The sequence below is a fragment of the Muntiacus reevesi genome, chromosome 6, assembly GCF_963930625.1.
Source record: "Muntiacus reevesi chromosome 6, mMunRee1.1, whole genome shotgun sequence".
NCBI lineage: Eukaryota > Metazoa > Chordata > Mammalia > Artiodactyla > Cervidae > Muntiacus > Muntiacus reevesi.
Window position 1 is genome coordinate 101720666 of NC_089254.1, and position 22399 is coordinate 101743064.

A 22399-nucleotide genomic window follows, 5' to 3' on the forward strand; every position below is an offset into this window, starting at 1 on the left:
TAAAGTGATTGGCCTCCAACTAATAAAATAATATTAAAAAAAAAAAAAAAAAAAGAATGAAACACACCAAGCTAAAAAAAAAAAAATAAAAAAATAAAAAACAAAACCAGAAACCTATAGTCTTAGTAAATTCTGCCTCTTCCTTCTCTGTTGTTAAGGATCCCAAACAAATTCTGTCCTTTTAATTCATAATTACCTAAGAAATACATTTCGGAGCACTGTCATTTTCATTCTTTGCCATCCGTTTCTGTTGCAGTCCCGAAGATACATTCACTGGTGTCTTGGGTAGTTTTCACAATTTATTTCCTGCTCTTTTACAGATTTACTTTGAAAGGTGATGGAATCCACCCATTTTATGCTGATCTTTATCTGTATTGTGTTCAAGTGAACTCTAAAATCAAATGCTAGCAGTATATGTATTGTAGGCATCAAATTATAAATTTATAAACTTTATAAATCAAGTTATAAAATTATAAATGTCTAATGAAATCAATGCCCAATGCTAACAAATAACGTAAATGTTTTCATTTCACCTAATACTGACTGTGTTGTCTGTCTACTGAGTTCTATCGTACACTTATATCATTTTTACTCTCTTTAAACAGTAAACACTATAGTTACTACACTTTAATTTTAACAGAATATAGACAATTTTGAGCTGTAGATATTTATCTTTATGTTCCCAAAAGACTTTTAGAAGTTTTAATTTTTGTGAAAATCCCAAATCTTACATTTAATTACTGATTGTCTTACTTTTAAGTTTTCGTTTTTATGAAAATATCCATTTATAACCAATATTTCTAAGTTAAGATATATTTCTCTAAACTGTTCTTTACACACGTTTCTAGTTTGCTACTTGTTCATGAATGGTGGTTTCCTGATTTCTACATGCTGGCATATAGTGTGAACATTTGAGAGCATATCCATGTCAAATAAGATATGACCAATCTCACTGTATTATTAATAAGTTCTTTGGTATACATTTATGTGGGCTTCCCTGGTAGTTCAGTCGGTAAAGAATCCACCTGCAATGCAGGAGACCTGGGTTTGATTCCTGGGTTGCAAAGATCCCTTGGAGGAGGGCATGGCAACCCACAACTTGCCCGGAGAATCCCCATGAACAGAGGAGCCTGGTGGGCTACATACAGTCTGTGGGGTCGCAAAGAGTCTGACATGACTGAGCAACTAAGCACATATTCATTTATGTCTTGTATTTGTTCACATTTCACTCTGACCACTTTTAGAAGCTGTCCACAGGTTAAAAGTTGTATCAACTTAACATGTAAAAGAAAATACTGTATTTTGAAGTGATGTATTTCCAAAATTTTTTACTTCTAATTATTATTTAAAACTTTTTGTTTTTATATCCTAAGTTGGCTTTTTACAACTGGTGTTTATGTGACATTAAATATTGAAAGACATGTCCTGAAATATTTTCATGGAATTCAGCAGGGTTTTTTGTAGTTAACATTACTTTTCTATTTTTCAGATGTTCTGCAGTTCAGCTGGGCATGAAAGGAGAAATCAAGAAGAAAGTGGTCTTAATATTTATGGGTTGCCTGCTATGTACCAACTTTATTATATAATCAGGAGCACTTATCATGTCCCTAAATAAATACATGGTTCTTCTCATAATGGACACACACCTGTGGAGTACAGGTAAGCATGTTCTCAAAATGTGATAATCTGTGAAAGATGTACCTCAAGTTTATGCCTCACTCCCAGCATGTCAGGGGTCACACTACAAAAACTCATTCATTTGTAAATTGCACAATTGCTTGATATGAAATTCATAACCTTGAATGTCCAGTATAAGACAAAAGGACAAATAAACATGAGGATACTTTAGGCAACAGTTGTCTCCATGCTCCTGGAAGAGGTGAGGGTTTCTAGAGAAAGCCCAAGTCCTCTCCCTTCTCCTGAGGGAGTAGACTCTTCAGCACCTCTTCAGAGCCAGAGACTAGAGAGTAATTCCAGTGGTCGACCTACTTTGATGGTTTGTGTCTTAGAAAATCTTCCCCTGGGCAGTGACTAATAAGCCCTCCTGGGACACCTTGCCTCCTTCGACTCCCCAGTCCATCCCCTGCCTCCATAACCAGCTCTCTGCAGCATCTGTGCACCTTGACCTGTTACTTGGAATCAGCTGCTTTTTCAGGGTGTGTTCTGCTCATCTCTGCTAACACAAGGGACCCAGATCACAATGGGGAGAAGCTGAACTACAGAGCTTAATGCCAGGGGTTTAGTCTATGTCACATTTGTTCAGTTTCCTTACCGGTTCAGCTGAATCATCTGGAGTTTTGAGAACTGCAGCAGTGCTGGGATTCATGAAATCCAAATAATGCCAAGTATTCAGGGACTGTAAGGAGTGATGTTTTCTCAGGGGGGTGCCCTGGGGCTGTCTGTGGGGATGAGAAGGGAAACAGAAAAGAAGAGTTGCTTTGTCTCCCCTCCCCAGGGGAGCTGGGCGTGCGCTACATGTCACAGCCACCCCTTCCAGTGAACCCTCAAGAGCTACAGCGAGGTTGAGCCCATCAGAGAATAAACCTCCTTTTCTGAGGATCTGGTCCCATTTCCAATCTGGAGCAGAGGTGAGGGCTCTACAGCTCCCATAGAAGCTCCCCAGGGCAGGACCCCATCCAGCCTGCAGATGCTTTCCTCTTCTGAGATCTTGAGTCCAAATGGGGGCGCTAACCTGGTTGCCTTATTTTATTTTACCATCAGTTCCTCTTGCACGTGTTGTAACAGGTGGTCTTTTGGCTTTGTTTTTTAATTTAGTTTTTATTTTATGTTAGTGTATAGTTGATTTACAGTTTGTGTTTGTTTCAGATCTACAGCAAAGAGATTCAGTTATACATGTACCCATTCTTTCCATATATATTATTACAAAATATTGAGCAGGATTCCCTGTGCTATGCAGCAGGTCCTTGTTGGTTATCTGTTTTCTATGTAGTAATGTGTATATGTTAATCCCAAACTCCTAACTCTCACTTTTATACTGCTATTCTTTTTAAGCACACATAAGGAAATTCAGTCTTCTATAAATGTGGGCTGATAACTATTCTGCTGTGGGGATAGTTTGAGGAAAAATTAATGCTAACTTTTTAATATATTGTTCACAAATAGTGTTATTATGTATTTTAATTTGGTTAATTTCATTCTATACAGTGTATAAATAGCTGTATGAAAGCTCTAACTTTGTGGACCCAGATGCTAGATAAAAGAATAAGAAAATCCTGGGTGTTGGATTTAGGTTAAATATATGGAATAATTTTCATAAACTGAGAAAGATTTTTCTGGGATATATTAGGGTGTGATCTTTCATTTCAGGGAAACTGATATTACTTCAGTCTTTATGTTTATGTCTCATCAATAGAACTACAATATATAATCTATGAAGGCCATACACATCTCATCCATTACCCGTAACTTGGAGAACAGTGTCAGGCACACAGAAAACACTTTAAATATTAGACTTTCCCAAATCTAGAGTGTACATGAATGAAAGTGAATGTATGTGTGTGTGGGTGTATATGTGTGTGTGTGGTTGTGTGGTTGAGGAAAGTGCAGAAAAGCAAAAGAGTTGCTACTTAAAGGATAATCTCTTTAGTTTTTAATAGAATTGTCAGCTTTAAGCCCTTTTTAATCCCCAATATCTCTTAAACTAATCATGCACTTTCCAAATAAAGACATTGAAGGTCAGAAGCCAAAACCTCCTTATTGATCCTTCAACTGTATATTATCCACAAAAGTACATTATTGACTTATATTGTAAAACAATCACTGTGTAGTAGAAATATGCTCAATTTTTGTCTCAGTTAATTCATTTAACTATTTAACTTGTATTACCTCAATTTTCATAACAACCTCATGTAATAGATACTGTCACTTTTCTCCTTTCAAAAATTTTAATACTAGGGCTTGAGAGGTTAAGAACTCAGAATCATACAAGTAGTAAATGCATGTCTGATCCTTAAATTTATGCTCTTTAATTACTACTCCATCTTGCCTTTCTATCATAAATGATCAATCTAGAGGACAGAAAATCTATAAGGATATAGCTGAACACCATCCAGCAACTGGACACCTATAGACTACTTCATCCACAGCAAAGTACACATTCTTCTCAAGCTCCATGTAACATTCACCAAGATAGAGCATATTAAGGGCCAAAACATGCACCTGAACAAATCCCACAATGTCTGTTCTTAGATCAAAATGGAATTAAAATGGAAATCATTAACAGATTTAGCTGGAAAATCCCCCAAATATTTGGGAATTACACAATCACTTTCTAAATAACACATGGGTCAAAGAAGAAATATCAACAGGAATGCTAAAATATTTTGATCTAGAAAGGGATCAAAGAAGGGTTCTATTGAGTACATTAACCGTAACAGATATTTCTTTTAAGTTGGAAGTAAGCATGCAGCACTTCAGTTGAACTGAGGGTTTAAAAATAGCTTTCGTTTTTAGGAATGGTCTGTGACTCACACCCACAACATTAGAAAAGAGTTTGTCAGCCCATCAGATCTTAAATTTTACTTTTTGAAACAGAGGCCCCATCTAGTGCTGACAGGTTTGTTCATGTATAAAAAAATGATTCCAATCTTAGATATTTACTTTGAAACCACAGAGATCCTGGATAATGTATTAGTCATCAAACAATTTGCCAATTTTTAAATTGCTAACTTGTACATACATATCAGATGCATCATTTATAGCATAAAATGATGCTTGAATGTTGGTATTTGAAATTGGGATGTATTTCATTTCTTTCTTAGTCTCTTCTTTCAGTTCTTATAGTCTTTAGTAAATTAATCCATTTGAGTTCAGGTAAGAGACTTCTAATACCATGTAAATGAAAATAGGGCTTTCCTGGTAGCTCAATTGGTAAAGAGTCTGCCTGCAATGCAGGAGACCCAGGTTCAATCTTGAAGATCCCCTAGAGAAAGAAATGGCAACCCACCTCAGTATTCTTGCCTGGATAGCCGATGAACAGAGAAGACTGGCAGGCTGAAGTCCACGGTGTCATAAAGAGTCGGGCGCAACTTAGCGACTAAACCACCACTAGCATAAAAATATGAGGGAAAAAAGAAAGAAAGTAGAAGTGTTTTTCAGGTGTTCAATGCTTAAACATTTTGGAGATTCTACAGTTGTTATTACCAAACTTCAGACAGCATTCTTTTTGGCCTTGGGAAGAATGTCCTTAATTTGGTATGTTTATTCTCAATGACAGAGGATGAGATGGTTGGATGGCATCACCAACTCTATGGACATGAGTTGACAGGAGTTGGTGATGGACAGGGAAGGTTGGCATGCTACAGTCCATAGGATCGCAGAGTTGGACACAACTGAGCGACTAAACTGAACTGATGCTCAGAAAAATTTAAGCAAGTCTGAAGTACCAGACCCAGTTCAAGGATTGTCCAAGCATTCAATATTTAGGCATTCATTCACTCAAGTGTCTCATTCATTCATTTGTTCACTCAGTAAACATTTGCTAAGTGCCAGAATTACAAAAATGGATACACCTGTTCTTTGTTCACATGGGATGTGTTACAATCCAGTTGACAAATGTTCATAAAGAATTTTAACATATTCAATAGGCCCTCCTTCCTCCTGTCTCTCCCTTCAGGTTTCAAAGATATTCCTACTTTGTAAGCAGTGTTTCTTTTTTCTTTATGTAATTAACTAGGAAATTACAAAAGGAAATAAAAGAGGACTTAATAAAGAGATTAAGTATTTTATAAGAGGTAGATTCAGATGCATTTTCACAGCTAAATGTTTTAATATGTTTTATGTATTTTCCAAATAAATTTAAAAGGTTGTTCTAGAACAATGATTTTTAATGTAATCCTGAAAAAATTAAGCCTTCATCATATGTTAGAAATTCATAGTACAGTTGATTTAATTGTGTCTTGCTAATAATTTATTGATGTGTTAGTTGGTCAGTTGTATCAGACTCTCTGCGACCCCATGGACTGTAGCCCACCAGGCTCTTCTGTTCATGGAATTTTCCAGGCAAGAATACTGGAATGGGTAGCCATTCCCTTCTTCAGAGGATCTTCCTGACCCAGGGATCAAATCCAGGTCTCCTGCATTCCAGGTGGATTCTTTACTGTCTGAGCCACTAGGGAAGGACCCTAATTTATTGATAATACTTATTAAAAAATTAAAAAAACAGTCATTTGTTGTTTCTAGAGAAGGATCTAGTGAGGATGTCCTTCAGGAGTTCAATTAACTTCTCAGAAAAGCTTTCCCTGGGTTGTATTTCAATGTGATTGTCTCTGCCTATGACCTGGCCCATAAATAACCATGCTGCTGCTTCTGTTGCTGCTAAGTCGCTTCAGTCGTGTCCGACTCTGTGTGACCCCATGGACAGCAGCCCACCAGGCTCCTTTGTCCCTGGGATTCTCCAGGCAAGAACACTGGAGTGGGTTGCCACTTCCTTCTCCAATGCATGAAAGTGAAAAGTGAAAGTGAAGTCGCTCAGTCGTGTCCCACTCTTTGCGACCCCATGGACTATAGCCTACCAGGCTCCTCCGTCCATGGGATTTTTCAGGCATAAATAACCATAAATAACCCTGAATGGAATTATTTATTATAAAAAATTGGCAAGAACTTTGATTATCAGCACATCCTCTTTGTCAAAATGTCTGCATAAGAAGGCAAATGAATATCTCCTGGTTGGTTGGTGAGCATGGAAATCAGGGTGGGAGGTAGCGAGGTGTTTAACTGGAGGTCTTACCAGTGAGGGTATTGATCCCTGATCACTGAAGCCATCTGACCTGTAGACACAGACCTGCAGCAGGACAGCATGCTCATCCCATCAGGCCAGACGCTCCTGGACACTGCTGAAGATGTGCTGATAACCACTGGTCCATGGATCACCTCATGCTTTATTCCTCAGTCTTTCCATAGACAAGGACCTCACACAATTGTTACATTTGGATTCCTGAGTCACAGCTAGATCCTCTCTTCCTTCTTCCATGAAAAACAGTGAAGTGAAAGTGTTAGTCGCTCAGTCATGTCCTACTCTTTGCCACCCCATGGACTGTAGCTTACCAGCTTCCTCTGAAAATGGGATTTCTGAGGCAAGAATACTGGAGTGGGTTACCATTTCTGTTTCCAGGGGATCTTCCCGACCCAGGGACTGAACCCAGGTCTCTTGCATTGCATGCAGATTCTTTACCACACACAGCCACCAGAGAAACCCTTCCTCCATGAGACTGCATCAAAGCTTCTTGAGTGGAGCTTTTTGGATGCACTTAGAATTCTCCAGTTATATGTCTACAAAGTTCTCTTGTTTTCCTTCTCCAGTTCTTCCCATTCACGATGAGTAGACTTTACAAGTTTTATTTCTCTTTTTTCCGAGTTCCTCAGGGAATATCTCATTATTGTCTCCATTGGTATTAATGACTGGTATTAATTTATATTAATGACAACTAGACCAGGATATTATCAACAAAAGCACCTTTCTGTACATTAATCCTGGAGAAGCTGCTTCTTCCAAAATAAGCAGGCCCAAGTTCAATAGATCAGCCTCAGGTTGTGTTTGCCTATCAGTAAGGTGCTAAGTAAATGTTTGCACCAGCAAAGATGTTACATTTGTACATGGTATTTTGCAGAAGCTGTTATCCAGACTTAGGACAAACAAACATCACCAGTTCACAGAAGCATCAAACACTGAACCACCAAAGGAATGCTATATACATCTCTAAAATGACAAATTCACTAAATTACTTTTCAAAAAAAATTGGCTATCTGTAAAGCAGATATCAATTCTTGTGTTGCTGAAGTAGGACCAAGTTGATTTTTAATGAATTGTCATGTCTTGTCTTTTTGAATTTCACATATGGTACACGATGCAAATGCTGAACCATCACACAAATACTGAAGCCTACCACACACTTGTTCCAGGTATGGCCTTTCCCACTTATTTTATGACCTAGATTTTCTCTTTTAATAGACGTAGAGTGGTAGGGTTACAGGTGGCTCATGGGAAACTACATCTTCAAGTGTTTCACTGGCATCCACACACACCCACCACAGCCTTCAAAGAAACGTGTGAGTGCCTGACTTTATGTCATTTACACACTTGCACAAAAGGTCTAGATTCACAATACACAAATGCCGTGCAACACTCCCAAACCCAACCCCTACAGATTGTAGAGGTTGTTATTCAAAACAGTTGTTTGGTAAATTAGTAACTATGATGGCACCAGTACATTCACGGCCAATGGTTGGTTTGATTTCATCACTCATCGTAACATAAAGGTATTCACTAGAGTTCATGTGGAGCATATCCACTGATTCCTTCTTAGCAACTTAAACAATCACATTGTCATAAAAGTTGCTCTTTATCTTTTTGTTCCTCCTGTTATCATGTAAACTGCTCTACATCTAGAGAGCAAAGGTTGATTTGCTGAAGGCAGCACAGTGGATATTTCTGTTGAGAAACTGGAATTACATCTCCTCTCTAGGACCATTCTAATTCTCATCTTTGGTGTTCTTCCTTTACTGATTACTTCTACATTCCAGAAATTTTCTTGGTAACAGATGTGCAGCTTAGCAACTTGTTGTAATTTAGTAATGTGCCTTAGTAACTTGACACGTGGATCTCCAGAATGATTCCTATGTCACGGTTACTTTATCTCCTCTTTTGATTGGACATTCCTTCTTCCCATCATGCGTCAGTGGCTCTAGGTAGCCTATCATGGTGACACAATCCCTTTCTGTAAAACTGTATGTCAGGTTATATGATTAATTTAATGTATAACTAGTCATCACCTTAAAATCAGGTCCTTTAAAAATGCTATTTTTTGAAATAATGTCTAGAGGTTTTCAACAATTCTGTCCTAAGTGATCCCATTTTATCATTTTCATAGTGAAATGGGAGAAAATCAGACAATAGTTACAGAGTTCATTCTACTGGGACTTTGTCTTGGCCCAAGGACTCAGATGCTCCTCTTTGGGCTCTTCTCCCTGTTCTATCTCCTCACCCTGCTGGGGAACGGGGTCATCCTGGGGCTCATCTCACTGGACTCCAGACTGCACACCCCCATGTACTTCTTCCTCTCACACCTGGCCATCGTTGACATGGCCTACGCCTGCAGCACGGTACCCCAGATGCTGCTCAACCTCCTGAGTCCAGCCAAGCCCATCTCCTTTGCTGGCTGCATCACACAGACCTTTCTCTTCTTGAGTTTCGCCCACACCGAGTGTCTTCTCCTGGTGGTGATGTCCTATGATCGGTATGTGGCCATCTGCCACCCCCTCCGATATTCTGTCCTTGTGAACTGGAGAGTCAGCATCAGCCTGGTGGTGACTTCCTGGACATGTGGCTCCCTCCTGGCCCTGGTCCATGTGGGTCTCCTCCTAAGGCTGCCCTTCTGTGGGCCTCATGAAATCAACCACTTCTTCTGTGAAATCCTGTCTGTCCTCAAACTGGCCTGTGCTGACACCAGGCTCAACCAAGCTGTCATCTTTGCTGCTTCCGTGTTGGTCTTGGTCGGGCCCGTCTGCCTGGTGCTGCTCTCCTACGTGCGCATCCTGGCCTCCATCCTGAGGATCCAGTCAGGTGAGGGCCGCGGAAAGGCCTTCTCCACCTGCTCCTCCCACCTCTGCGTGGTCGGACTCTTCTTTGGCAGTGCCATCGTCACGTACATGGCCCCCAAGTCCCGCCACCCTGAGGAGCAGCAGAAGATCCTTTTTCTGTTTTACAGTTTCTTCAACCCCATGCTGAACCCACTGATCTACAGCCTGAGGAATGCAGAGGTCAAGGGTACCCTGAGAAGAACACTGTTCAAGGAGAGTCATTTCCTGTTGGAGTGACATTTGAATCACTCCCCCTGCCTCAAGAGTTTACTTGGAACTTTGGTACTGAGTATCTACCAAAGCTCATCACTCTGTGTCTCCAAGACTAAGTCATCCAAGACACCCTGTAAAGCACTGTCTTTTCCTCCCCATAAATTATTTAGGTTTTGCTGCATTCATTATATTTAATTCTATCAACCATATTTACTTTCTCATTTAACTACTTGGTGAATTAAGACGATCCAGAGGGGGGAAAAATTATTTTGTCCACTGCTAAGGAGCCCAAAAGGTTAAAATTGACACTCGACCTCTGACTTCACTGGGTGTGTGCAATAATAGCAGAACAACAGGCGTTAGTGATATAACCACATTCATAACAATTTTAAAAAATGCTGTCGCTACAGGAAGAGACCCAGAATCCATGAATAACTTTGTCCATTTTCATCCCACATGTGGATGTTTCCTCTCATTTGTAAATTCTCTTACAAATAGTGAAGTGTAGTTTGTCAGTCATGTCCAGCTCTTTGCGACCCCATGGACTGTAGCCTACCAGGCTCCTCCGTCTCAGGCGTACTGGAGTGGGTTGCCATTTCCTTCTCCAGGAGAGCTTCCCAACTCAGGGATCAAACCCAGTTCTCCCGCATTACAGGCAGACATTTTACCCTGTGAGCCACCAGGGAAGCTGTACTTAAATGCCTACTTAGACTTAGAGGAAATTGATTTTGTTGATTGAATCCTGTAATCAGCCTTACAATTTCTGTGATCAGAATGTGAGTCTCACATACCGCTGGCATCCCAGGGAACTGCCCAACAAAGCCCATTGTCCAGTCTGCTCTGGTCTTTTGATGGCCACTTGTTTCCAAACTCTCCTCATCTTCTCAAGAAAATATCTAAGATTCTCTCTGAATAGACATACACTCTTCACCAAGGAGGAGTTAGCAAGTGCTGCAGCCCAACTTTCAATTGCTGGATGTGAATGGAGAGCCCTACACAGAGGCAACTGAATGGAAAAAGCAGTGCAATAAAAATATTTAACAGTAGTATTAAGTACTCTGTGCCACCTGCTTCACATCGATAGACACTTGATAGAGGTCATCTCCTTCCATCATCATAACAAGTGCATTTTTCACTATCATCCCATTTTATAGATGCAAACAATAAAGCAATGGCAAATGTGAGATTCATATCCCAACAATATGACTCCCAAGCCTTTTCTACTAATAGGACAATGTAGTACCTCACTGTCAGAGTTATTAAAAAAAATTTAAGAATAAGGTGAATCTATCCCAACATAGGATATGTTGGGAGGCTTTGTGTTTCTTCTCAGTCTGATGTGTTCCACGGTGAATTTCGGAGAGCTAGGTATTATTTATTGAAGGCTTCTGGCCCTGGTCAGAGAGTTCTGTGGGCATGGCTGCTAAAGATGTTCAGAATTTCGTAGCAACACAAAGAGGGTGGGAATGGAGGCTGTCGAGATTAGAGGTTTGGTTTGGACCTGCATGGTGTTAAGACCCAGAACTAGGACATTTCTAGTGTCACATACACCACTCACGTGTTCATACACATGTGTGTGCATGAATGCACACATATTTACTGAGTGTTCACTATGGTGAGGCTCTATTCTGAGCATCTTATGAGTATTATCTTTTTAAATCTTCATAGTAGCCCTATGAGATAGAGACTATTCACCACTTTTTAGACGAGGAAACAGAGGGACAAAGAGATTAAGTAACTTAACTAAAGCCTCACAGCTAATAAGTACCTAGTCTAGAATCAGACCTAGGCAATCTGATTACCAAACCCATAGACATACCTATATATAAAAATCAAAAAGCTTGTGATGTTCTGGGAGAAAAAGGAAGTGGAGGAGAAGAAAAACTTTCAACATCCAGTCAAAGATAGGCCTTGAGCTTCACGAAGAAAAAGTACTTAAATTTGCTAAAGAAAGCACTTTCACTTTACACTGGTGTGAAAATGAGGGAGCAAGAAAGGATTGTGACTCCAAGGGTCCAGGGTAGAGGAAGAGCCTGTCAACTAGGAGGATAGTAAAACAGAGAACAGGGCAGAAAGAGGTAATGATGAAGCTTTCAATTGATGGTTTGCCAAACTCAAGAGCATTAGAAAGAGTGCTTGTCATTTGTCCAACATGGATGTAATTTTTAACTCCAATAATTCCTAACACAGTCTTAAAATGATTGTTGCACGTTGCCATGTGCAGAAGCATATCTCCTCTAGCAGCACAGAAGACCACTCAGCCTTGGAGGGAACAACCTGATAAGGGGTCCCAGCCGGAGCTCAGACTCAGCGGCCTCTTTATGAGTCAGTTGGCAAAGGCTCCAGGGGACCGACATCTCTCCCACTGAACCTGTTCCTGCACAACCAAATACTAAGAAAACACGTGAGACCTTCCCTTGGGCAGAGACATTCACATTTTGTTTTTTTATTTCCAACATTTTCTGATCTTTCACCTGGGATCTACAGAACATTTCTCAATTATGTATAATCTCTTCATGTGGGGAAGGACAAGTATCAGTTTCTCTCTTTATCCTTCATGTCTTAACACTCCTAACACAGAATAAGCACTCAGCAAACACTCCTTAAATAAAGGATGCTTTAACTATCAGCCACATTTCCAAATTTTCAGTGGAGCTATCTTCTGATTGCTAATCTTCAAGTCCCTCTAATTGTGAGTTATATTTACAAAGTTTAATCATAGCTGGTAATTATGAAGTGCTTACTCTATGGTAAGAACTATATAAAATACTTTCAAATAATCTTTGTATCAAATCGGTGGAGTGGGTACAATTGTTATCCTTATATAATGATGAGGAAAATGAACTTTAGGAAAGTGAATTGATTTAACCAAGGACACAATAAATAAAATAAAATAAAATAAATTCAAAGTCAGACAGTTTGGCTTTAAAGTGACTCTACACCACTCTTTTGTAGAGGATCTGCTGATATTCATAAACTTAATGGCTGGCATCAGTACTGTTCATAGTAGACCCTCAGTAAACTGAATGAACAAATCACAGTCCCTGTGTCCAAATTTCTACCCATAACTTACAGGCCTGGGAATGTGTTACCTTGTATCCGTTTAAGTCAAAGATCTTACTATCCCTTAGATTTATCCAGTTCTTGTTTTTAGTGTATTCTTATTTGATGAATATTAATAATCAAGAATATAGTATTGGTTTAGGATCACAGAGAGGAAATGAATCACATTTGGGTAGAAATTTAGCATTTACTGTAAAACACTGCTAGGACTGTTGATTCATTTCTGTCACAGGGAACAGTGGTCGTTCGCTTTGCAGAGGAGCATGTCCACCTGCTGAACCTGTGATTCTGGAAGGCCAGGGTGGGACTGGTGCTAGATGGAAAGTCATGGGAGGTGCTGTCCTTAAAAAACCCAGGCAAGAGGGTGGAGACTGTTATCAGTAATAGTTGCAATAATGATAGGAGCAGGAACTCATGTGTGGCGGCAGGCTCACTTGCAGCCTGAAATTGGCACCTGCAGCATATTTGGCGTGTGGACTGGGGATTGCCAACCACAGACCCGTAGGATTTCTGTTTACCACTTACTGTAAGTGTAGATTATCGTTGTTAATAGGGGCTGTTGAGAGGGGGCAAAAACAAATGAACGGAGAGCTGGAATGCTGTCGGCTATGTTTTCCCAATCAGCAAGGGGAGTGTCTTATACTTCTTACTTTCTTGACAAACTTTGAATAGCATTGGCTCATTTTGATCTTTAACCTGTGCTTCTCTTTGTTTCTAATTTTTGAAGTTGTGTTGGACCAATAGTAGAGCTGGATCCTTGAACACAGTGTGATTCAGTCAACAGAGTGTTGGCTTAGATTCAGGACACCCCAGTTCCCCACTGACTCACTGTGTGACCTTAGAGAACCTTTTTACTCCTCTGGCCTGTAGTTTCCTCATCTATAAAATGAGAAGTTGAGCTAGACAATCTTTGTGGGTTTTTCTTATTTCCTACTTTCTGTCTCTCTGTTAATTTCCTCATGTTTCATTGGAATCTGGATGTTGAATTTTTCCAAAGGAATATAGAATGAATTCCATGCAGAGAAAATGAAATGGATTCTTAAGATAATTGAATATCCTGGGCTCTAAACATAGTAGGAACACAATAGTAATGGCTGAATTAATAAATGAGTTGAACATTTTAGTGTTCCAGGAAATAGGAATTGTATAAGGCTGGCTGAAACATAAGGTGAAATGCCCACTCTAAGAAAAGTTAAATTTTAGTGGCCTTCTCAGATGTTGTTAAGAGTAATTTCACTGGATAGGTTCTGGGACCTGGAATAAACTTAAATAATGTCTAACTTTGTATCTCTAAAATAATAATTTAATATATAGTATTTATTGAGCATTATTAAGTTTCAGGTATTGTGGTAAGATACATGCATTATGCTTTTTTATGGCTGAGCGCCTTTGCTGTCCACCTGAAACATCACAGCATTGTTTGTTTATTTATTTTTTAACTGAAGGATAATTTCTTTACAGAATTGTGTTGCTTTCTGCCAAGCATCAACAGAAATATGTGCATCTTGTCTAACCTTCGTAACAGTTCCGAGTTTAGTACTTTTATTACGCTCATTTTTAAAAAGAAGAAATGGAGGCACAGGGATGGTAAGAGTTACAGGAAAGTATATGACACAACCTGAGTTCTAATCTAGGTCAGCCTGACACCACAACCGCACCCATAATCACTAAGCCTACTGCCTCCCGTAGCCTGGACTTCTGGAATCTTTTTCTGCCTACAGTAAAGTAAGACTCAAGAAAATCACCCTGAATATTCTGAAGTTCCATTTTAAGAAAAAAATTAAAATATAGCTAACAGAGTTTCAAAATAAATATAATGAACAAAGTAGTAATATACAAACAAATTGTTTAACTGAGCAAAAATTCCTGGATACAGTAGAGACAAATGAACCACACACAGTTTGAACAAGTGAAAACCACTAATGAACATGATGAGAGATGTACAGACTCTCTAGTGACTAGAGAAATTACTTTAAAGCATGGGATACCATTTGTTTGCCCATCAGCTGGACAAAAAGAAAAAGATTGATACTTTTTAGTGTGGCTGAGCATATGGGCAATTAGGAATTTCCCCATAGTCTGGTGGAAGTATAAATTGATTTCATGGTTATTTGGGAATATGTCTTCCAAAATTAAAATTTGCACACCTGGGATACAGCAATTCCAATTCGAGGAACATATCCTATAGAAATATTCACATATACATGTTAAAAAATATGTATGTGTAAATTTATTTTAAATTTAATATCCAAATGCCACAAATAACCTTATATCTTCAACAGTGGGGTTGTTAAATAAAACATTATATAAGCCTATATTTTGGAATCTTTTATAACTATTATAATAAACAAGTTTTAGTAATTTAGTATGGGTAAATAAAATAGTATTTGGAAGATTCTCATAAGTAAGAAAAAAAGTCATGTTGATATAGTACTTGGCCATAAAAAAACACAAAGAAGTCTGGGATATGTGGCCAGCATACGTTATTTCCCAGGAATAATAGGAAACGGTTTTGTTAATCATCTAGCAGTCTCTGCCACAAGTAATCGGAGGCTCTGAGTTCCTAGCTCTGGCCCTTGAGGACATCAGGGAAACTTGAGAAACCTGGTGGTACTAAAGGCCGGAGAAGAAAGACTTGAGCCTCCTCCAGATCCTCAGCAGCAGCACTCCCAGTGATACAGATCGATTTGTGTTTGATGTTCTGTGACACACAATCTAAATAAAGCTTCAAGGCAAAGCCCCCAGGCCCCAGGACAGCAGACATTCTGAATTGCTAATACTCCCCAGATCACTTCCTGAGGGACCCAGCTGGTGTCAGCCCTGATCATCAAGTCTTTAGATAGTAGGAAATCCCATGGACCTGAGTTCAGGTGTGCCATGATCAGTTTTGGGGTTTTTTTTGCCCCATCTTTGAAGTATTAATAAGATGCCACTCACCCTGTCTGTTCCAAAGAGGAGCTGGGAATTTCAAAATGGTAATATTACACATCAACAATTTTTAAGCTGAAAAGTACTAAACATTTTTAGACCTATAAAATAGAGATTCATCGGTTCTCTCCTCTCACTTTATTTCTTTTCTCCTTCCCTACTTTCTCTATGTACTTTTTCAGTTCATTTCAGTCGCTCAGTCATGTCTGACTCTTTGCGACCCCATGGACTGCAGCACATCAGGCCTCCCTGTCCATCACCAACTCCTGGAGCTTGCTCAAACTCATGTCCATCGAGTCAGTGATGCCCTCCAACCTTCTCATCCTCTGTCATCCCTTTCTCCTCCTGCCTTCAGTCTTTCCCAGCATCAGGGTCTTTTCCAAGGGGTCAGTTCTTTGCATCAGGTGGCCAAAGTATTGGAGCTTCAGCTTCAGCATCAGTCCTTCCAATGAATATTCAGGACTGATTTCCTCTAGGATTTACTGGTTTGATATCCTTGCAGTCCAAGGGACTCTTAAGAGTCTTGTCCAACACCACAGTTCAAAAGCATCAGTTCTTTGACACTTAGTTTTCTTTATAGTCCAACTCTCACATCCATACATGACTACTGGAAAAACCATAGCTTTGACCAGATGGACCTTTGTTGGCAAAGTAATGTCTCTGCTTTAGGCATCAGTACTTTTTACATGGCCCCTGATAAAACAGACAGGATTTAAGATGTGCTCTTTTTAACTAGAACCCTCTACAATTCAATTCTTTAGAAGATAATACTTCGGGGAAGATTGGAAGAAGATTGTCTGAACAAAAGTTACATCTGGGCAAAGGGTTAGATTTGAGATAACCCATTAGACAGATAAATAATCCTTTCTTCCAAGAAGGCAGGATATAATAGGAGATTGGACACTCATGCTTGAAGATGGTGGAGAGAATGGAAAAGTCTGCATTTCCAGTTATCCAAAATGTTTTTCCCATGTTGTTTGTATTGAGCTGGAAGAGCAGAAAGGAAGTAGTGGGTGAAGTTGGTAAAAAGTCAGGATGCTAAAATGATTGAATCTTCTAGTATGCAGTAAGTCATCCAGTACTCCATGCCTGGATCCTTCTCCATGGAATTCAGCAGAACAAATTGTTGGGGTGTGTGCAGTGGGAATCTTTCTGTGGGCTGCAGCAATGCTACTGATAGAGTAATATGGACTTCCTGAGCTATTTTTCCTTTTATGAAGCCAAGGCCTACCCAGTAGGATTTTAGAGGCACCCTAGGCTTACAGTGATATCTTCCTCTTGCCTTCAGATACCCAGGATTTCTTTACCAAGACAGTCCTCTGTTTCACAATGACAAATAAGCATGCAGATGCACATATTTATGCTAGGTTGTAAATCGTAGGTACTAGGGAACCTGTTTTGATAAGAGTTACAGTCCTAGATACCTACAGACTGACACTCCTCTTGCCAATTTCACCTATTTTAATCCTCACCTCTTCTGAAACCAGTGGCCACAGGAGATTTTTAGCTACCATCTAAGTCCAACCTAGACAGTATATTAAAAAGCAGAGATGTTACTTTGCCAACAAAGGTCTATCTAGTCAAAACTATGGTTTTTCCAGTAGTCCCTAATGGATGTTAGAGTTGGACTATAAAGAACGTTGAGTGCTGAAAAATTGATGCTTTCGAACTGTGGTGTTGGACAAGACTCTTGAGAGTCCTTTGGACTGCAAGGAGATCCAACCATTTCCTAAAGGAAATCAGTCCTGAGTAATCATTGGAAGGACTAATGCTGAAGCCGAAACTCCAATACTTTGGCCACCTGATGCGAAGAACTGACTCATTGGAAAAGAGCCTGATGCTGGGAAACAGGGTCAACAGACGATGAGATGGTCGGATGGCATCACTGACTCGATGGACATGAGTTTGAGCAAGCTCTGGGAGTTGGTAATGGACAGGGCAGCCTGGTGTGCTTCAGTCCATGGGGTCACAAAGAGTCGGACACGACTGAGAGACTGAACTGAACTGAAGTCTCTAAAGTCTCTGAAACCTGCCAGAAGACAAGAAAATGGCAAAAATAAAACCAAGCAAAACAAATATCCACTAAGTTTCACAAGTGGGGGCCGATTGCGTAAAAAGCAGTAACCACTCCCCCCGCCCCCCCCCCCATACAATGGAAGGCCATGCAGTTAGCAGGAAACAAAAAACAATGTGGAGGAACTTGCTTGGTGGTCCAGTGGCTAAGACTCTGCACTCCCAATGCAGGGGCCCCAGGTTCAATCCCTGGTCAGGGAACTGGATTCCACATGCCACAGCTAAGACCTGGCATGGCCAAGAATAAAACAATGTAGATGCTCTTCTGTATCTTATATAAAATCTCCAAGCTACAGTAAGAAAAACAAGTATGATAGGAGGTGTGGATAATCTATAGCCATATATGCTTATATGTACATAAAATAACTCTGGAGGGATACATAAGAAACCAAAGAGAGAGGCTGGAAACTGGAATGATGGTGACAAGCAGCAGCATAACTAGGCTGAAGTTTATAAAACTTCAACTTCTTTAAGAAAAAGAACATACATTTATGACTATAAAATTACTTCTGGCCTTGAAAGGGGCCCTTGGTAGGGATGCTGAATCTTAAGTTTCACCAGCATCACAATAAATCTACCTCTTAGAACAAGTAAAGGAAACAGAATGTCAAGAAAAACTTTTTGAAAGCTGTTTGCCATTTGAGCCACTTTTACCTACTGAAAAGCTAAATTAACAAAACATCTATAAATTGTAGCAATATTTCCTCAGATCAGTCTCCCGAGGCAAAAGAATTAAAAGTAAAATAAACAAATGGGACCAAATCAACTTATAAGCTTTTGCACAGCACAGGAAACCATCAACGAAATTAAAAGACAACCTACAGAATGGGAGAAAATATTTGCAAAAAATTAAACCAAGTGGTTAACACCCACAATATATAAATAGCTCCAGCAGCTCAATATCAAGAAAAAACAAACAACCCATCAAAAAGCGAGTAGAAGACCTAAACAGGCATTTCTCCAAAGAAGATATACAGATGGCCAAAGAGCACATGAAAAGATGTTTTCTTTTCATTAAATCAAAATTACAATGATGTATCACCTCACCAATCAGACTTGCTATCATCTAAAAGTCTACAAATAATAGATGCTGGAGAGGGCATGGAGAAAAGGGAACTCTCCTCCACTGTTGGTGAAAATGTAAACTGGTGTAACCACTGTGGATTATAGGAATATAGAGTTTCCTTAAAAAACTAAAAATAGAGCTACCATATAATCTAGCAATCCCACTCCTGGGCATTTAACCAGGACTTATATAAAAGGAGGGGCTTCCAGGTGGTACTAGTGGTGAAGAACCTGCCTGCCAATGACATAAAGACATGAAAGACGCAGGTTCGATCCCTGGGCTGGGAAGATCCCCTGGAGAAGGGCGTGGCAACCCACTCCAGTGTTCTTGCCTGGAGAGTCCCATGGACAGAGGAGCCTGGCGGGCTGCAGTCCACGGGGTCGCACAAAGTCAGACTTGACTGAAGCGACTAAGCACACAAAGCATATCAAAGGAAAAGCTTTATATCTTCACATTTCAAACCATGTCAATGTGTAAAACATGATTTTTTTAAAAATCATATTTTGAGAAAGTTCAGACAGATTTTTACACAAAACTCACACTAACTAACCTAAAACTCTAAAGCAGCCTGAAACTGTTTAGAGGGCAGCCTGTTGAAGTCCCAAACCTTCACAGGGAGAATCAATTCCATATTTGATGTAGACCAAACCAGAGTAAAGAGAAATTGAGAAGCAGACTGCTCACTTTCAAAAGTCTCAGTAGTTATTCAATGATGCAATGCATTCATTATTTTAATTAAAACATAGTCCGAGCCATTCAGTCGGTGTTTCTTCCTTTTATTTTCTTTGGGGATTTAGAGTTGCTTTGCTAAATTCAGAGAGGACAGGATCCCTGTTGTTCGTTGTTCGGTGGCTGAGTTATCTCTGATTCTGCGACTCCACGAACTGCAGCATTCCAGGCTTCCATGTCCTTCACCATCTCCTGAGTTTACTCAAACTTACGTCTATTGAGTTGGTGATGCCATCCGACCATCTCATCCTCTGTCACTTCCTTCTCCTCTTGCCCTCAATCTTTCCCATGAACACAATGAAAAGGATCCCTTGGGACATGTTTAAAACCCACATCTGAGGATGCAGAGCCTAAAGGAAACAATTCTGAGATAAGAGAATAGTGGACCCTAAGTATATGGAATTATTCTGAAAATGAGAAAGCTGCCACTGATCGAAAGCTGCTAATTTAACCATTAGAATATATGAGACCAAAATCTAAAATATACAAAAAACCTTCTGTTACTTGAAAATGGTGTGTTCCCAGCATGATTTAGAGCCAAGATAGCATTTCAAGATTGATATGTGCAAAGACAGCTTCTGTGACCAGAGAGGTTTGTGATCTAAAGCATTTATTTCCACCAGATGGTGCTATAGCTTCTGCCAAGCAGAAGATTCAGATTTCCTTCAGGAAGGAGGAATCCTAAGTATGCTAGGATTGGGGACCAAATTGTTTGATGAGTCTTTCAAAGAAGCACTTGGTACAAAGACATTCTGGCGGAGCTTGACGTGGGCTATGAGGGTGAAGGTTGTTTCAGATGATAATGGTTCCACCACCCCCACACATACCTGGGTCAGTGTCTCAACGCTTCGCGCTCACCTGCTGCCCACACCTTTCCAAAATGCTGCTCTAACCCCCATCAAGCCCGTATCGGGAATGGAACCTGCATATTAAGGAGTGGTGTAGAGTGTCAGCGATCATGGGAACGTATCTCCCACACCCATCCACACTTTCTATCCAGGGGCAGCTCAAGACTCAGCCTTTCCTTACCACTTTACTCATACTTTCCTTTAAGTTTCCCTGGGTTGGAATTTTTAATCTCTCTTTGGGCTTATCAGAGGCTGCTTTAGAATATTATCATTTGCATCTAAATTCTCCAAGTTCTTCTGGGACAGAGTCCATGTCATAATTGCCCTTTGCCTATCCCACAACGAGCACCTTACCTTGAATTCATGCACAGTCATGATATCACGAATGCAGACCATCCAAATAAAGTGCCCAGTTGCCTTGGTAGCCTGAGTGATCAGGCGGATGCTAACCAACTGGCCACTACCTAGGAGCTAGGGGTGTGATGTCTTAAGCCACAGCCTCTCTGGACCTCTTTGATCATCACCAAAAGGATAGGATTGAACTCTCCACCTAACTCTCAAATGTTTTACTTTTGTATCTTTAATGACTTCAGTATCTCTGTCTTAAGGGAGCCACGGGAGCAGGACTATCTGTATCATAAGGGAATTAGGACTTTTCTGCTAAAGTGAATGGCATCTCTCTCTCTCCATCTTTATTCTCATCTCCATTTTTCTGTCTCCCATTCCGTGCCTTGGCAATCAAAACTGGGACACAGCAATACACGGCTGGTCACTCCCTCTCCCTCTTGTTGCCACAACCTCTCTGCCCCCCCAGGGAGTTACAGGCAGGTAACAGGATGCTCTGGGTCTGCTCTTAGGAGTAAGACAGAAGACCTGCTGTGTGGCTGAGGGAGTCTTGGCTGCCTTCTGAAGAAGAATGGAACAATATGAATAAAGGTAGAAGAGTTACACTTACACCTAAGAACAATCCCTGGGGACTTTGAGAGCTGGAGCAAGATACTTCAAGAATTAGACAGTAAGGATTTGAGATTAAGAATGAGGCCGAAAACATGGTTATCAGTTTTTGCCATCAGAAGGAGAGGTGATACATAAAAACTCAACTCTTTCTTTCAATAATATGATGAGATTTTCATCTAAAAAAGATAAAATATCAAAAAAAGACATAATGCACATTTCCCAGATTCTCCTAAATAAGAAAAAAAATCAAATATATATCTACAAAATGATAGAAGAAATATTTGACTTTAAGCCCACATCACAGGAATTCTTGGGACCCTGAGTCCCTCATCCTGCCCCTGTAAGAGCTGTATATATAAGCATGTATTTGTGTGTGCATGTACAAAAAGAATATAATATGGCTCATAAACATATACATCCACATACACATTCACACATAAGGTAAAATTAAAGGTGGGTAAAAGAAAATAGGGCAAAAGAAAAATAAAAGTAGAAGGGATAAAGGTTCACAAAGAAAAATGACTAGACCTTCAAAATGTATTCTGATTTGGAAAAGTGAAAATCATAAGAGTTGATAGCACAATAGCATTTATGTAAACTAAAAATATGTCTATAAGGAAAGCTGAGCACCGCAGAATTGATGCTTTTGAACTGTGGTGGTGAAGAAGACTCTTGAGAGTCCCTTGGACTGCAAGGAGATCCAACCAGTCCATCCTAAAGGAAATCAGTCCTGGGTGTTCATTGGAAGGACTGATGTTGAAGTTGAAGCTCCAATACTTTGGCCACCTGATGCGAAGAGCTGACTCATTTGAAAAGACCCTGATGCTGGGAAAGATTGAAGGCAGGAGGAGAAGAGGACAACAGAGGATGAGATGGTTGGATGCCATCACCGACTCAATGGACATGAGTTTGGGTAAACTCCAGG

At 40.0% G+C, this 22399-nt stretch overlaps 1 protein-coding gene and 1 non-coding gene across 2 annotated transcripts; both read left to right on the top strand.

Annotated features, from left to right (window-relative positions):
* Positions 1 to 8892: 8892 nt before the first annotated feature.
* Positions 8893 to 9834, top strand: LOC136170374 (olfactory receptor 2A1/2A42-like). Its single transcript, XM_065938523.1, has one exon. It carries the CDS (start codon positions 8893 to 8895, stop codon positions 9832 to 9834), a length of 942 nt encoding a protein of 313 aa, XP_065794595.1.
* Positions 9835 to 18002: 8168 nt separating this feature from the next.
* Positions 18003 to 18075, top strand: TRNAG-CCC (transfer RNA glycine (anticodon CCC)). Its single transcript has one exon. It is a non-coding gene; the product is annotated as a tRNA-Gly (tRNA).
* Positions 18076 to 22399: the final 4324 nt, after the last annotated feature.

Coding starts and splice junctions, on each gene's coding strand:
- LOC136170374 (XM_065938523.1), top strand. CDS start 8,893: ATGGGAGAAAATCAGACAATAGTTACAGAGTTCATTCTACTGGGACTT.